The following is a 15052-nucleotide window of genomic DNA, read 5'->3' as shown; positions in this document are numbered from 1 at the left end:
CTGTTTATTCTCTTTTTGTGAATGGCTTTCAGAAATGAATAAAAGTGACTTAGTCAACGTCTGGTTATCTTTTCTCTTATAATCCTGCCCTGAAGCGTGGGATCCTTTTACACTTTACTGCAGATTTAAACTGGTGAAATGAGTGATGGTTTATGATCCTGAATAACAAACTCCTCAGTCCCTTAGATATCAGACTAGTTGAGACACTTGTCCTTTGTCCCTTGATCATAGTGCTGCATGTTTTATTACAGACACTGGAACGTGGAACTGAAAACATTGTATTTATCCGCTAACACCTCTAATATTTACTTGGATTTATTTGCTTCCATTCATTGTTATTCTTCATCCATTTTTTTGTTAATGAGGGTGAAATGACTCGGCTTCGCTCAGTTTGTGGGATTCCTGCCCCATCCAATCTGTACCGTTCACTTCATTCACTTTAATTCATTCAGTGTTTGGAGAATATCTCTCCTGCCTCTTCTTTCCATCATTTTCTCCTCTGCTTCAGAAACTCTAAACCTCACCTATACCTTTTATCTTTACCACAGTCTACTCTCAACTTTATAGGGAAGTTCTTAGCAAACATCAGGATTTCAAGAACGTTCTTAGAATTTGGCCACGTGGAGCAACTCTTTGCTCCTGTTTGACGTTTTCTAAAATTCTCCAGTGACTTCACAGCTCGCTCCTCAGACGTCTGATTATATTATTATTATTTCTTCTTCATTGCTCTCCACTGATAAACACATGGGTTTTTGTCCAGGTCCACAGCACCAGGTAAATACATACACTATTCATATTTATTTTCTTATTTTTTACTTTCTTTTTTGTGTATTTTGCTACTCACATTTTACACTAGTAAAGCTTTTCCTGAGTATTTCCAGTAAGTATTTTAACATTACACCAAGTAGTATTGGTGTAGTTACTGTAATAAATGGTCTGAATATTTAGTCCAGCGCTGTCGTTTAATCCCAAAACGGATCTTCTGTTTATCTTCGTTTTCCTCCGCAGCCTCCACTGTTTCAAACCTGCGCTCACCAAGTCTGCCTAGCAACAGCAAGCTAATAATCTGACTGGCTGCTGCCAATGAGACGTTTTATTCTTTTTAAAACCATGAATCCACCAACATTGTTTTCTTGTTAAAACCATATACTCCAGTCATGTATAATGAATTAATTGTATGGCTGGCTTAATATATTTATTTACTTATAAACAACCTCCGCTCATGTAATCTGCCCAGCAACAGCAAACTAATAATCTGATTGGTTGATGAGGCGTAAACAACCAAGTCCGTGTCCTCGCAGCACCTTTTTTTTAACATGCCAAGTTTTCTCGTTTTAAAACCATGAATCCATCAAGAGTCTGGATATTTGTGTTTTTGTCTTTAATGTGGGGGGATGTGGACCCAGCTGGAGGCGGTAAGTTCAGGTTTTATTCAGTAAAGGTGAAAATCGCACCGTTGACAGCCACAAGTTAATGTTAAGCTAGCATTAGCTACAAGCTAACGGCAACGTCACTTTAATTTCATATTCAGTCGTCGATTTATCCGTCGAATAATCACTGTAGTTCGACTTATCTGGGCAAATTAATGTCATCGTTTGAATATAAAGTAATATATTATGAAACTTTACAATATTCTGAATTTGTTGATAATATCAGTGAAGCCATCAAAAGCTAATGTGTTTCTGTTGATGCCTCAAGATGGTCGTTACGTATATATTTTTAGAAACGTGTATAGATGTAAAACTTTCTGTTTAAATGTGCTGATTGATTTAGAACAGTAGTTGTAGTAGAAAAGAGTATTTTACAGCCCTCTAGCTGTTGGGATGAATTCTCTAGTGTCAATGTCAGTGGATCTAATCTGCTGCCACGTAGATGCTAAATTCTAGTTTTTGTACCTGTGTGATTCTCAGAGAAACATTCCCTCACGTACATCTACACGGCCCTCTCCAAACCTGTGGGACTCCCGGGCATCCACGAGTTCACAGCCATGGGTCTGCTGGACGGCAAGATGATCGACTACTACGACAGTGAGCATCAGACCAAAGTTCCCAAACAGCCCTGGATGGAAGAGCGACTTTCTAAAGAGTACTGGGACAAAGGAACACAGTCCCGCCGGAGCAAGCAGCAGTGGTTCAAGGTCAACATCGACATCCTGATGAAACGGATGAGACAGAATGACACCGGTAAGATCCACCACTCTGTAAAACTCCTCAAACACATTTCACTCTGGACCTTTTAGATATGAGCTTTGTTTGGTTCCAGACGTCCATGTTCTCCAGTGGATGCACGGCTGTGAAGGCGAGGTACAACCTGACGGCTCTCTACAGTTCCAGCGTGGTATGGACATGTACAACTATGATGGAAACGACTTCCTGTCCTTCGATGATGCCAACGCAGTCTGGGTCGCCCCGACTGATGCAGCTGTCCCCACCAAGAGGAAGTGGGATGAAGTCCAGGTCCTGAAAGAATACACCAAAGGCTACCTGGAGAACGAGTGCATGGACTGGCTGGGGAAGTTCTGGAGTTACGGCGAAAATCAGACAAGAAAAGCCTGTATGTAAAGCATGAAATTATTTTATATTCATGTTTTTTATTAGTAGAGATGATGGAAGTAGGTTTAATTATACCTGATGGAAGTAGGTTTAATTATACCTGATGGAAGTCTCATGTTGGTGACTTACTGAAATATTTACTTCCTTCAAGCTACAGCTGATGTAAGACAGTCAGCTCTTTAAGGAAATGTAGAAGTAGCTGTCAGAGCCTGGTCATGTTCAGTAAATGCTGCGAGAAGATAAATGAAGCATGTGTTTCTAATTCTAGAATCAACAGTATGTGTCTCTTTCTGTTTCCAGCTCCTCCTGAAGTGTTCTTGTTTGGGAGAAACGCCAAAGTTGAGACCAACGTCACTTTGACGTGCCTGGCCACAGGCTTCTACCAAAAAGACATCGTCCTCAATATCAGGAGGAACGGCCGTATTCTAACCAGAGAGGACGGAGTGGTGACCTCAGGAGTTCGTCCAAATGAAGACGACACCTTCCAGAGAAGAGACTATGTGGAGATTAAAAGATCAGACAAGTCTGATTACACCTGTGAAGTCATTCATGCTGCATCTGATACGTATGTGAGGAATTCCTGGGGTAAGAATGTTGGTTTAATCTGGTTGGACTGAAGTGAGTGAGATGATTGTAACTAGAGAACAGGTAGAAGTTGTCTTCACATAGTCTCATCTGAGAATACTCTGACACTCTGGTTTAGTTTTGAAGCTCACATGTTTATCTCCTTCACTAACCACTGATTTCACTTTGTTTAGTCGTTAAATTCAATCTTTGCTGACACTTTACATCCGCATTTTTTTTTTTAGATCATCGTCTTCCTTCTGGCTCTGATGGAGACACAGTTGTCATCATTGGTGCAGGGGGAGGAGGCCTGGTCCTGGTCCTGGTTCTAGTTGTGGTTGCGGTGCTGTTGGTTCTGAAGAAACGAGGCGACCTTGGTAGGTTCAGAGTTGTGTATCATGTGTATAACATATTTTCTCTTAGTTGTGATTTAAACCTTGTTGATTAAGGCAGTAAATTCCTGTTTAAGAATCTAATACTGATCTATATCAACATTTTAACTAAATCTGTAACGTTAGAATTTGACGTCTGTGAAGGTTCTTCATCATCTGGGTCATGATGCATCTAAAAAACATTTTAAAAAGGCAACTGGACTGGGAGTTGAGTTGAGTAGAGTTTAGAAAGGATGTTTCATCTCAGTAGCTTATTCAGTCCTAAGAGACTGGAGTGGAGTTGAAGTTTAAATAGGAAAACTCTGTGGGTAAAACACAACAGAAACTGGTCCAGTTGGTACATTAATGGATTTCTGATGGATTTTACACCAAGAATCCACAGAATCTTTTCCTCCAGAAGAACAATGGAGTGAGTCTGTTATCAGAGCTCTGTTATTATTGGACTGTGGACAAGTACAAGTCCTTCAATACAACGACTTCTACCATCAACCATCACTTCATTCTCTCTGTTTGTTTACAGGAGCTGGTACTAATGATGATAAAAGGTACGTCCATTCTGTCCTCTCTGTCCTTTCTTCTCTAAGTGTTGTGTGTGTTGGTGTCTGTGCCGGACTGATTTAAAACATGTGGCTGATGTTATTCTGGATTTTTCTCTCCACCATCAAACTAACAATGTGTTGTCTGGACTCTCCTCCTGATCCAGACACATTTACTAGATCGGTAGCAGCTTAAACATCAGTCCAGTGTCCTTTCCCTCAGAGAAAGTGTTGATGCTGCCTTTTGTACTAATCCAGAGTTATGAGATGATCAGACACTCAGACGTGGACACTGGACAGAGGAGTCACTGAGTCAGTTTAAGAGTCAAGTGGATGTTTCTATCAGCAGATATCCAACACTGAATGTGTTCTGACATTTACTGACAATAAAATACTGAATGCTGACCTGATCCTTCAAGTTAGTCCTGCACAGGCTGCAGCGTTTTACAACCAACTTCACACACTGTTGTAGAAACATGAGACTGGAGGAAATAACTCACTTCATCTTCATCTTGGTCTTTATTTACAGATAAAGTGAAGGTTAATGTCATCAGTTCACAAGGTCAGTGTTTTATTTCTGTTTGTGATTCTGTTAATGTTAAGGGTTATTTTATGAATGGTGGTGTTTTTTGAGTTATTGTTTGTTGCAGTGATTAATTGGGTTTAATTTTACGAGACATTTCTACTGTGGATCTTTTTTCATGTGATTCCTGCTCTGTAGACGGACTTGGTGCCATGTTTTATTTACCGACTACATTTTGTTTTCTCACAGACATGAAGGGCTACGATCGTTCTCAGAGCAGCAGCAGCAGCAGCAGCATCGACTCTGGTGTCTCTGGTGAGTATCCATCAACGCAGAGGATAATCTACATGAACCAGAGCGTTAAGGAAAGATAAAGATGATGACATTCTCCACGTCTCATCATAACTACATATAAATAACCCTGGTATTCATTTCTCTAGTCAATGGCAACACAAAGGACAAAGAGGCTGAGAGTCTCCTGGATGGAAATGTGCAAGTCTGAAGTCTCCAGGAATATTTCATCAGAAACATGGAATCCATCCATCAGTAGCAGGAGACTGAGACTAAAGTATTTTCTAATCGTCTTCAAACCTCAAAGTGACATTTTAGATGAACTTTTTTGAATCAGGAGCGTTTGATCAGAGCGAGCTGGAAGAAATGAGACTTTAAAGAGTCAGAGTGGATGTTTACTGGAGCTGCTCCAACCAAACAGCGTTAGAGTTCAGGAGAAATAAGCTAAACTAGTGGAGAAGCACTTTATATTTCAATCTAAATCTAATAATATGTTTAAATAATTGGGACACTAGAACTCCTGTTTGAAGACAGAAATGATGAAGGTGATGATGAAGGTGTTTGAATGTAAAATCATTTTAAAGTAGAGGAAATCTGCAAGAACTCTGAAAGAGTTTTAAGTGTTAACTAACACACTAGAGCCGCTGCCTGTGTTATTGTGTTAATGTCTGGGTTCAGGTCTAGTTCCTGGAGTCGAGATGAATCTGAAAACATGTCAAGAGTCAGTTTGTGGATGTGTCAGTTTAAGTTACTGCACTATTGAGTCACGAAGGACAAAAATCTCCAAAAAACTTTATAAAACTACCAAACATTCAATCATCCTGAGGATTTTAACCTGTTAAACTTAGAGTCCCTGTTTATGGAAATAAATAAATAAAAATCGCTATTTTCCATGAAACTAATATTGGGGGGTTGGGCGTTTCTTTCAGGTCAGGCCTGGATATGACCAGGATTATCTAAAATATTGACTTCATTCGTAGTTTTTGTGTAGAAACAGATTTAAAATTTGCTTCTAAAAATGTCCCATTGACTTCCATCATAAACACATATTTTAATCTCTGCTCAACAACACAAACACAAAAACCATGACATTTTATACGTAGCCCGATTACAGGGAAGTAGCTCATTTTACTTTTACATTTTACACTAAAAATGACAAATATGACCATTTGTCTCCAAAATGATTTCTTTAAGTCGTGGCTGAGAGATTAAAACATGTGGTTATAATGGGAGTGAATGGGACATTTTTAGTGGTAAACTTTAAATCTGATGCTACAGAAAAACTAATAATGAAATCAAGCACTATTTTAGATAATGTTGGTCATGATCTGAACACACTAGTTTTATCCTCAGACTGTTGGATCATGCGGTAGTTTTACAAAGTGCTGAAGTGGAATGAAGGCAGTGGATTGTTTTCACAGTGTTGTGTTGAGCCACTAAAATGTATTTATATTATTTGTTTCAAACTTTGTACCGAGACTTTGTTACAATAACTTTGTGAACACGTGCACTAACCGCTAAAATAATTCCAGATGAAGAGGAAACTTTTGCCTTAAAGGACAAAGGTGGAGCCAGACAGTGTTAGAGTGGAGGAGAAATTACATAAACTACAGATGTCACACTACCTGATGTGATGAAACATTAACTACAAGCTACAAACTAAAAACTAGAAATCCTGTTTGAGGACAGAAGTGATGAAGAAGGTGTTTGTGTTTTTATTTTGTTGTTGATGTTGTTTTTGAGAAAGTGTAAATGTACCTGGAGATTCAGGAAGATTCAGACTGAAAAAAAACGCCTCATGTGTTTTAGTTCAGACTGACACAGAAATCTGACCTGACACTATAAATGTTCTTTATTGCTTTAAGTTTTAACTCTAACCACCATGTAGTATTACCTGTAGTATTACCTGTAGTATTATCTGTAGTATTATCTGTGATTAACAGCCTGAACAGATTTGAGTGTTGCACTACATTTATTCAAGTTTTATCATGAAAAGCTTTTTGCCTTAAGTTGATTTTTTTTTGTGTTTGTTTCATTTTATCTCTGGGCTTTTCTCCACTTCTTTCATGAGAAGAACTGAGAACTGAGCTTAGTTGTATTAAACATTATGAATAAAAGTGTTATAGATATGTTATGAAGTATTATATGATGACTTGAGACAGAAGTGATGAGTATGAAATACCTGGAGCTTCTGTCTATAATCTGTTCAAGTCTAACTGTTGTTTATTCTTCATGTCAGTGAAAATAAACAGCGATGAGTTCCAGTTTCTCTGCCTCATATTTTCTGGTATAATCCTGGTCCAGTCAACTTTATCTCCTACGTGTTTGTTTCTGAAATAAACTCATTAAGATGGTTTATATCCTTTCTCTACATCCTATTCTTAGTTATTTTGTGCTCATTTTCATTTTATTTATCTATTTTGTGTATTAAGAGTTTCCAGACAGGACACATGTTTAATAGTTAGTTTTGTTGATGGCATTATTATCATGTAGTTTTATCTGAGGTTCCAGTGTTTGACCTCTCAGGGCCACCGTACTCGACACTTTTTACATTAGAAAAACTTTTCCAGTGAGTATTTTAACAGGGTGAGGGTCGAGTATTTTCTACCCAGTAATATTGGTGTAAGTACTGTTATAAATGGTCTGAATATTTTAAATGCGCTGTGGTTAAATCCCAGCCACGGATCTTCTGTTTACCTTCGACTGAGTCAACCCTGCGCTCATCTAATCTGCCTAGCAACAGCAAACTGATAATCTGATTGGCTGCTGCCAGTGTGACGTTTCATTATTTGTTCCTACAAACTATAGACTGTAAAATTAATGTATAATGACTAGAATATGTACAGTCAATTGTTGAACGTAATTATTTATTTTTAAAATATATATATATATATATATATATATATATATATATATATATATATATATATATATATATATATTTTAAATATCTATCAGTATTTAGTAGGTTTTAACGCCGATGGGACGTTACCATGATGGGACGTTTAAGGAATCATGTAAATCTAAACTTCTTCACTGCCCTCAACTAAACTACATAAGTCTCTACCATAAGCTTAACAAATCTTTATACTCTTTATGGTTTCGTACTGTCCGCATGAACATTAGTCATCGTAGATTTTGGATATTGAGAAATACTGCTGCGACATTTGTGCTCAACGATAAACAGAAAAAAAAAGAAAAATATTTTTTAAAAAGTCGGTGCTAGCTGTTACCGCGCAGATGCTCAAAATAAACAGAGGGCTCTGAATGTCACATGAAACCAGGAAGTGGACAGTTCTTCGGATAAAAAAAAAAGTTTGATTAGGATATATTCAGTCAATGGATTAAACTTTACAATGAGAATAGAATCCACTTTATTTTCTAAATGTTCCTGCTGGTGTTTGTAGTTCTTCTGGGGACAGTAGTGACGGTAAACAGCGGTAAGTCACTGTTTTATGAACCTTTGATTGAGAGTCGAGTTAAAAACGAAAGGAAATCACCTGTTACCTGTTGAACATTTAAAGTAGTTTTAGTTGAATTAGTTGTTGTAGGTGACTCCTTTGTTGAGTTTTAGTCATGTAAACTGGTTCATGTTTAGTGTCGTTGACTGTGATAGAAGTTCATTCATTCATTCATTCTGAAAAGGGCATAAATAATAAATCTTGCAGCCTCCATGTTAGTGGATTAGACAAACTAAAACGTCACACACATTTTTATCAAAGATGGTTTCTGTTATTTAAGTGGTTAATATAAAGTTAAAGTATGTTCAAATGAAGTTTCATTTTAGTTGTTTGACAGGGAGTTCACTCAGCAGTCCCAAAGGAATAATTCAATAAATAACTAATAACTCATTAAAGTACAATTTTAAATTCAGATATATGAGTATAAGTATTCAGACCTTTTACTTCTATCAAATCCACAATTTAATGAATAGTTGGTTAACGGTAAAATTCCTGCATCCTTAACGTTAATTCGTCACGAGAACAGAGGCCAGTCTGAAATTCTAGAAATTCGAAAATAAAATTAAAAAATATCATGCTGCACGCAGCCTCCCTCCAAACATCACCTCATCTTCTCTGCTTCCAGATCAACCTGAGGTCAACGTGTTTGCAAAGAACAAAGATGAGACCCACGTTGTTTATGTGTGTGAGGTCAAAGCCTTCAACACATCAGACATCGTCCTGAACATCAAGAAGAATCACTGTGTTCTGACTGAAGAGGACGGAGTGAAGACGTCAGGAGTTCAACCGTTTATAAGTCACACCTTCCAGAGGAGAGACCATGTGGAGATTCCTCAGTCTGACCAGTTTAACTACAGCTGTGAAGTCATTCAAGCTGCGTCCCGCTTTCGTGTTGAGAAGGTTTCAGGTGAGAACGTTTTTATTGTCTTTATTGTTTTTTATATTGAGTTTCTTTCTTTTAGATTATAATTCATACATATAGTTTGTCCAGCAGATCCCCGTATTATTAGTCCTGATGTGTAAAATGTATTTTTTGGCGGGAATAGAACAGAAGAAGAAGTTTCCACAGGCTCCTCCTCCAGCGTGAAGCGTAGGGGCGGGCGATATGACGATATTAAATCGGGACCGATTACAACGTGAAGACGATATGTCAAACTGCAGAGATCGTGGGATCGTCGAGGGCACATTCTATAAATTGCAGATCTATGCTGATGCACCGTCGCACCAGACGTAATACGTCGTCAACCTGACCGACCAATCATAGCGAGTGACGGACAGTACCGCGCTTTCTTACCCGCCTCCTTGTTTATGTGTGTAGCGGTAGCCGCATGGAGCCATGGCTGGAAGACAAACGGAGTTGGTCACTATAAAAAAATCCACCTCCATTACATGGAATTGGTTTGGATTTTCAGGCAAATGTTTTGTGAAGAGTTTGCACAGAGCAGGCTCGCACGTCGGGTGGCAACACGACGAACCTGTTCAATCATTTGAAGAGGAAACAGCGAGGGGCCCGGCGGCACCGGCACCGCAGGCGGAGGCAGCAGCTAGTGTAAGACCAAAACAGTCAACATTAACACAGGCATTTAACCAAGACACTCCGTATGACAAGTCAAGCAAGCGAAAAGCAGTTACCTTTTATCTTGCAAAAGATCAGGTACGTTCAACACGGTAGACAATGAGGGGTTCAAACGCCTGCTTAAAGTAGTTGACCCCCGGTTTGAGCTGCCCAACCGAAAATACTTCTCCAACACGGCCATGCCACGTCTCTACTCTGAATGCCGAGAAAATATTGTCTGTTTTTCATTTTTTCAATTTAAGATCGTGATAAAATCGAAATCGTGATTTTATTTTTAAAAAATCGTGATATGATATTTTTGCCATATCGCCCACCCCTAGTGAAGCGTTTAGGGAACAACGTAAATCTGAGCCCTAAAAATAACCAATAATAACTAATTCTGTTTGTTTTTTTATAGTGTACCTTTAGATCAGACATGGACATTTTACTGGCAGTCACAAACACAAATTAATTAAGGGTTAATACCAGTGGCTGCAGTGGGTATACTGTCTATACTCTAACTCACCCGTGTAGGTGTATACGTGTGGGTGATTGAGTGAGGAGGTTGTATCAATGAAAATGTAGAAGTAGCTGTCAGAGCCCGGTCATGTTCAGTAAATGCTGCGAGAAGATAAATGAAGCATGTGTTTCTAGTTCTAGGATCAACAGTATGTGTCTCTTTCTGCTTCCAGCTCCTCCTGAAGTGTTCTTGTTTGCGAGAAACGCCAAAGTTGAGACCAACGTCATTTTGATGTGCCTGGCCACAGGCTTCTACCCAAAAGACATCGTCCTCAATATCAGGAGGAACGGCCGTATTCTAACCAGAGAGGACGGAGTGGTGACCTCAGACGTTCGTCCAAATGAAGACGACACCTTCCAGAGAAGAGACTATGTGGAGATTAAAAGATCAGACAAGTCTGATTACAGCTGTGAAGTCATTCATGATGCATCTCACATGAATGTGAAGAATTCCTGGGGTAAGAATATTGGTTTAATCTGGTTGGACTGAAGTGAGTGAGATGATTGTAACTAGAGAACAGGTAGAAGTTGTCTTCACATAGTCTCATCTGAGAATACTCTGACACTCTGGTTTAGTTTTGAAGCTCACATGTTTCTCTCCTTCACTAACCACTGATTTCACTTTGTTTAGTCGTAAAATTCAGTCTTTGCTGAGACTTTACATCCACATTTCACTAACACACACAAACTGATGGCAATGTTTTCTGGGTTTCAGATCATCAGCTTCCTCCCCTCGCTCTGGTGGACTCAGCACTGCTGTCATCGGTGGTGGAGTGGGAGGAGTCCTGGTCCTGGTCCTGGTCCTGGTTGTGATGCTGGTGGTGGTTCTGAAGAAAAAAGGCATCATTGGTAAGTTCAGAGTTGTGTATCTTCACTGTGTTCAACAACATCAATGATTGTAGGTCCTGTAATCCAGAGTTGTCTGTAGTGTATTTACACCAAGATTCCACAGAATCTTTTCCTCCAGAAGAACAATGGAGTGAGTCTGTTATCAGAGCTCTGTTATTATTGGACTGTGGACAAGTACAAGTCCTTCAATACAACAACTTCTACCATCAACCATCACTTCATTCTCTCTGTTTGTTTACAGGAACTGCTGCTAATGAGGCTCCAGTAAACTACACCCCAGGTACGTCCTCTCTGTCCATTCTGTCCATTCTGTCCTTCCTGTTCTGAATGTTGTGTGTGTTGGTGTCTGTGCAGGACTGATTTAAAACATGTGGCTGATGTTATTCTGGATTTTTCTCTCCACCATCAAACTAACAATGTGTTGTCTGGACTCTCCTCCTGATCCAGACACATTTACTAGATCGGTAGCAGCTTAAACATCAGTCCAGTGTCCTTTCCCTCAGAGAAAGTGTTGATGCTGCCTTTTGTACTAATCCGGAGTTATGAGATGATCAGACACTCAGACGTGGACACTGGACAGAGGAGTCACTGAGTCAGTTTAAGAGTCAAGTGGATGTTTCTATCAGCAGATATCCAACACTGAATGTGTTCTGACATTTACTGACAATAAAATACTGAATGCTGACCTGATCCTTCAAGTTAGTCCTGCACAGGCTGCAGCGTTTTACAACCAACTTCACACACTGTTGTAGAAACATGAGACTGGAGGAAATAACTCACTTCATCTTCATCTTTATTTACAGATAAAGTGAAGGTTAATGTCATCAGTTCACAAGGTCAGTGTTTTATTTCTGTTTGTGATTCTGTTAATGTTAAGGGTTATTTTATGAATGGTGGTGTTTTTTGAGTTATTGTTTGTTGCAGTGATTATTTGGGTTTAATTTTACGAGACATTTCTACTGTGGATATTTTTTCATGTGATTCCTGCTCTGTAGACAGACTTGGTGCCATGTTTTATTTACCGACTACATTTTGTTTTCTCACAGACATGAAGGGCTACGATCGTTCTCAGAGCAGCAGCAGCAGCAGCAGCAGCATCGACTCTGGTGTCTCTGGTGAGTATCCATCAACACAGAGGATAATCTACATGAACCAGAGCGTTAAGGAAAGATAAAGATGATGACATTCTCCACGTCTCATCATAACTACATATAAATAACCCTGGTATTCATTTCTCTAGTCAAGGACAAAGAGGCTGAGAGTCTCCTGAATGGAAATGTGCAAGTCTGAAGTCTCCAGGAATATTTCATCAGAAACATCGAATCCATCCATCAGTAGCAGGATCGTCTTCAAACCTCAAAGTGACATTTTAGATGAACTTTTTTGAATCAGGAGCGTTTGATCAGAGCGAGCTGGAAGAAATGAGACTTTAAAGAGTCAGAGTGGATGTTTACTGGAGCTGCTCCAACCAAACAGCGTTAGAGTTCAGGAGAAATAAGCTAAACTAGTGGAGAAGCACTTTATATTTCAATCTAAATCTAATAATATGTTTAAATAATTGGACACTAGAACTCCTGTTTGAGGACAGAAATGATGAAGGTGATGATGAAGGTGTTTGAATGTAAAATCATTTTAAAGTAGAAGAAATCTGCTCGCAGTTTTTCATTAAGAAGAACTTTTCAGAAGTAAAAATGCACTGAAAGAAGAGGAAGAGTTTTAAGTATTAACTAACACACTAGAGCCGCTGCCTGTGTTATTGTGTTAATGTCTGGGTTCAGGTTTGTGGATGTTTAACCGTCAGGTGTCACTTTAATTTACTGCACAAAAATCTCCAAAAATTTTTTTGTTTTTGTTGTTTTTTTTTTTGTATAAATCTCTGAAAGCATTTGAGGACTTTACAAAACTACCAAACATTCAATCATCCTGAGGATTTTAACCTGTTAAATGCAATTTAGGTTACTTAGAGTCACTGTTTACGGAAAAAATAAATAAATAAATAAAAATTGCTATTTTCCATGAAACTAATATTGGGGGGTTGGGGCGTTTCTTTCAGGTCAGGCCTGGATATGACCAGGATTATCTAAAATATAGACTTCATTCGTAGTTTTTGTGTAGAAACAGATTTAAAATTTGCTTCTAAAAATGTCCCATTGACTTCCATCATAAACACATATTTTAATCTCTGCTCAACAACACAAACACAAAAACCATGACATTTTATACGTAGGCCCGATTACAGGGAAGTAGCTCATTTTACTTTTACATTTTACACTAAAAATGACAAATATGACCATTTGTCTCCAAAATGATTTCTTTAAGTCGTGGCTGAGAGATTAAAACATGTGGTTATAATGGGAGTCAATGGGACATTTTTAGTGGTAAACTTTAAATCTGATGCTACACAAAAACTAATAATGAAATCAAGCACTATTTTAGATAATGTTGGTCATGATCTGAACACACTAGTTTTATCCTCAGACTGTTGGATCATGCGGTAGTTTTACAAAGTGCTGAAGTGGAATGAAGGCAGTGGATTGTTTTCACAGTGTTGTGTTGAGCCACTAAAATGTATTTATATTATTTGTTTCAAACTTTGTACCGAGACTTTGTTACAAAAACTTTGTGAACACGTGCACTAACCGCTAAAATAATTCCAGATGAAGAGGAAACTTTTGCCTTAAAGGACAAAGATGGAGCTGTTAGAGCCAGACAGTGTTAGAGTGGAGGAGAAATTACATAAAATACAGATGTCACACTACCTGATGTGATGAAACATTAACTAAAAGCTACAAACTAAAAACTAGAAATCCTGTTTGAGGACAGAAGTGATGAAGAAGGTGTTTGTGTTTTTATTTTGTTGTTGATGTTGTTTTTGAGAAAGTGTAAATGTACCTGGAGATTCAGGAAGATTCAGACTGAAAAACAAACGCCTCATGTTTTTTAGTTCAGACTGACAGAGAAATCTGACCTGACACTATAAATGTTCTCTATTGCTTTAAGTTTTAACTTTAACCACCATGTAGAATTACCTGTAGTATTACCTGTAGTATTACCTGTAGTATTATCTGTGATTAACAGCCTGAACAGATTTGAGTGTTGCACTACATTTATTCAAGTTTTATCATGAAAAGCTTTTTGCCTTAAGTTGATTTTTTTTGTGTTTGTTTCATTTTATCTCTGGGCTTTTCTCCACTTCTTTCATGAGAAGAACTGAGAACTGAGCTTAGTTGTATTAAACATTATGAATAAAAGTGTTATAGATATGTTATGAAGTATTATATGATGACTTGAGACAGAAGTGATGAGTATGAAATACCTGGAGCTTCTGTCTATAATCTGTTCAAGTCTAACTGTTGTTTATTCTTCATGTCAGTGAAAATAAACAGCGATGAGTTCCAGTTTCTCTGCCTCATATTTTCTGGTATAATCCTGGTCCAGTCAACTTTATCTCCTACGTGTTTGTTTCTGAAATAAACTCATTAAGATGGTTTATATCCTTTCTCTACATCCTATACTTGGTTATTTTGTGCTCATTTTCATTTTATTTATCTATTTTGTGTATTAAGAGTTTCCAGACAGGACACATGTTTAATAATTAGTTTTGTTGATGGCATTATTATCATGTAGTTTTATCTGAGGTTCCAGTGTTTGACCTCTCAGGGCCACCGTACTCGACACTTTTTACATTAGAAACACTTTTCCAGTGAGTATTTTAACAGGGTGAGGGTCGAGTATTTCTACCCAGTAATATTGGTGTAAGTACTGTTATAAATGGTCTGAATATTTTAAATGCGCTGTGGTTAAATCCCA

The 15052-nt window shown here is 38.2% G+C and overlaps 3 protein-coding genes across 11 annotated transcripts in view; 2 read left to right on the top strand and 1 right to left on the bottom strand.

The window, feature by feature from the left end:
* The window catches only part of LOC125019928 (H-2 class I histocompatibility antigen, Q10 alpha chain-like), a 333056-nt gene extending 325934 nt beyond the window's left edge, over positions 1-7122 (top strand). The window contains exon 13 of the mRNA XM_047605067.1: positions 5121-7122. The gene's annotated coding sequence lies outside the window, so the exon portion shown is untranslated. The remainder of the gene's footprint in view (positions 1-5120) is intronic.
* The window catches only part of LOC125019927 (H-2 class I histocompatibility antigen, Q10 alpha chain-like), a 175597-nt gene that overhangs the window by 128067 nt on the left and 32478 nt on the right, over positions 1-15052 (bottom strand). The gene's annotated exons all lie outside the window — the stretch shown is intronic.
* On the top strand, positions 1250-14640 carry LOC125019932 (H-2 class I histocompatibility antigen, Q10 alpha chain-like). 7 transcript variants are annotated; one of them, XR_007114142.1, is made up of 10 exons: positions 1250-1415; positions 1911-2183; positions 2263-2553; positions 2853-3137; positions 3362-3493; positions 4029-4053; positions 4574-4606; positions 4817-4882; positions 5008-5536; positions 13021-14640. XR_007114142.1 is itself a non-coding variant. In XM_047605081.1 (8 exons), the coding sequence occupies exons 1-8, from the start codon at positions 1343-1345 to the stop codon at positions 12499-12501; spliced, it is 1164 nt and encodes a 387-aa protein (XP_047461037.1). In that variant the 5' UTR covers positions 1250-1342; the 3' UTR covers positions 12502-12588. The 7 variants fall into 7 exon arrangements, 4 of the variants coding, with proteins under 4 accessions (XP_047461037.1, XP_047461039.1, XP_047461038.1 ...); XR_007114141.1 differs by lacking the exon at positions 4574-4606; XR_007114143.1 differs by lacking the exons at positions 5008-5536; positions 13021-14640 and adding an exon at positions 12483-12519.

Source organism: Mugil cephalus, chromosome 14, assembly GCF_022458985.1.
Source record: "Mugil cephalus isolate CIBA_MC_2020 chromosome 14, CIBA_Mcephalus_1.1, whole genome shotgun sequence".
NCBI lineage: Eukaryota > Metazoa > Chordata > Actinopteri > Mugiliformes > Mugilidae > Mugil > Mugil cephalus.
This window is presented reverse-complemented; position numbering and strand designations above follow the sequence as displayed.

Coding starts and splice junctions, on each gene's coding strand:
- LOC125019932 (XM_047605081.1), top strand. CDS start 1,343: ATGAATCCATCAAGAGTCTGGATATTTGTGTTTTTGTCTTTAATGTGG. Junction 3,138..3,361: donor GTATGTGAGGAATTCCTGGG/GTAAGAATGTTG, acceptor TTTTTTTTTTAG/ATCATCGTCTTCCTTCTGGC. Junction 4,054..4,816: donor GGTACTAATGATGATAAAAG/GTACGTCCATTC, acceptor GTTTTCTCACAG/ACATGAAGGGCTACGATCGT.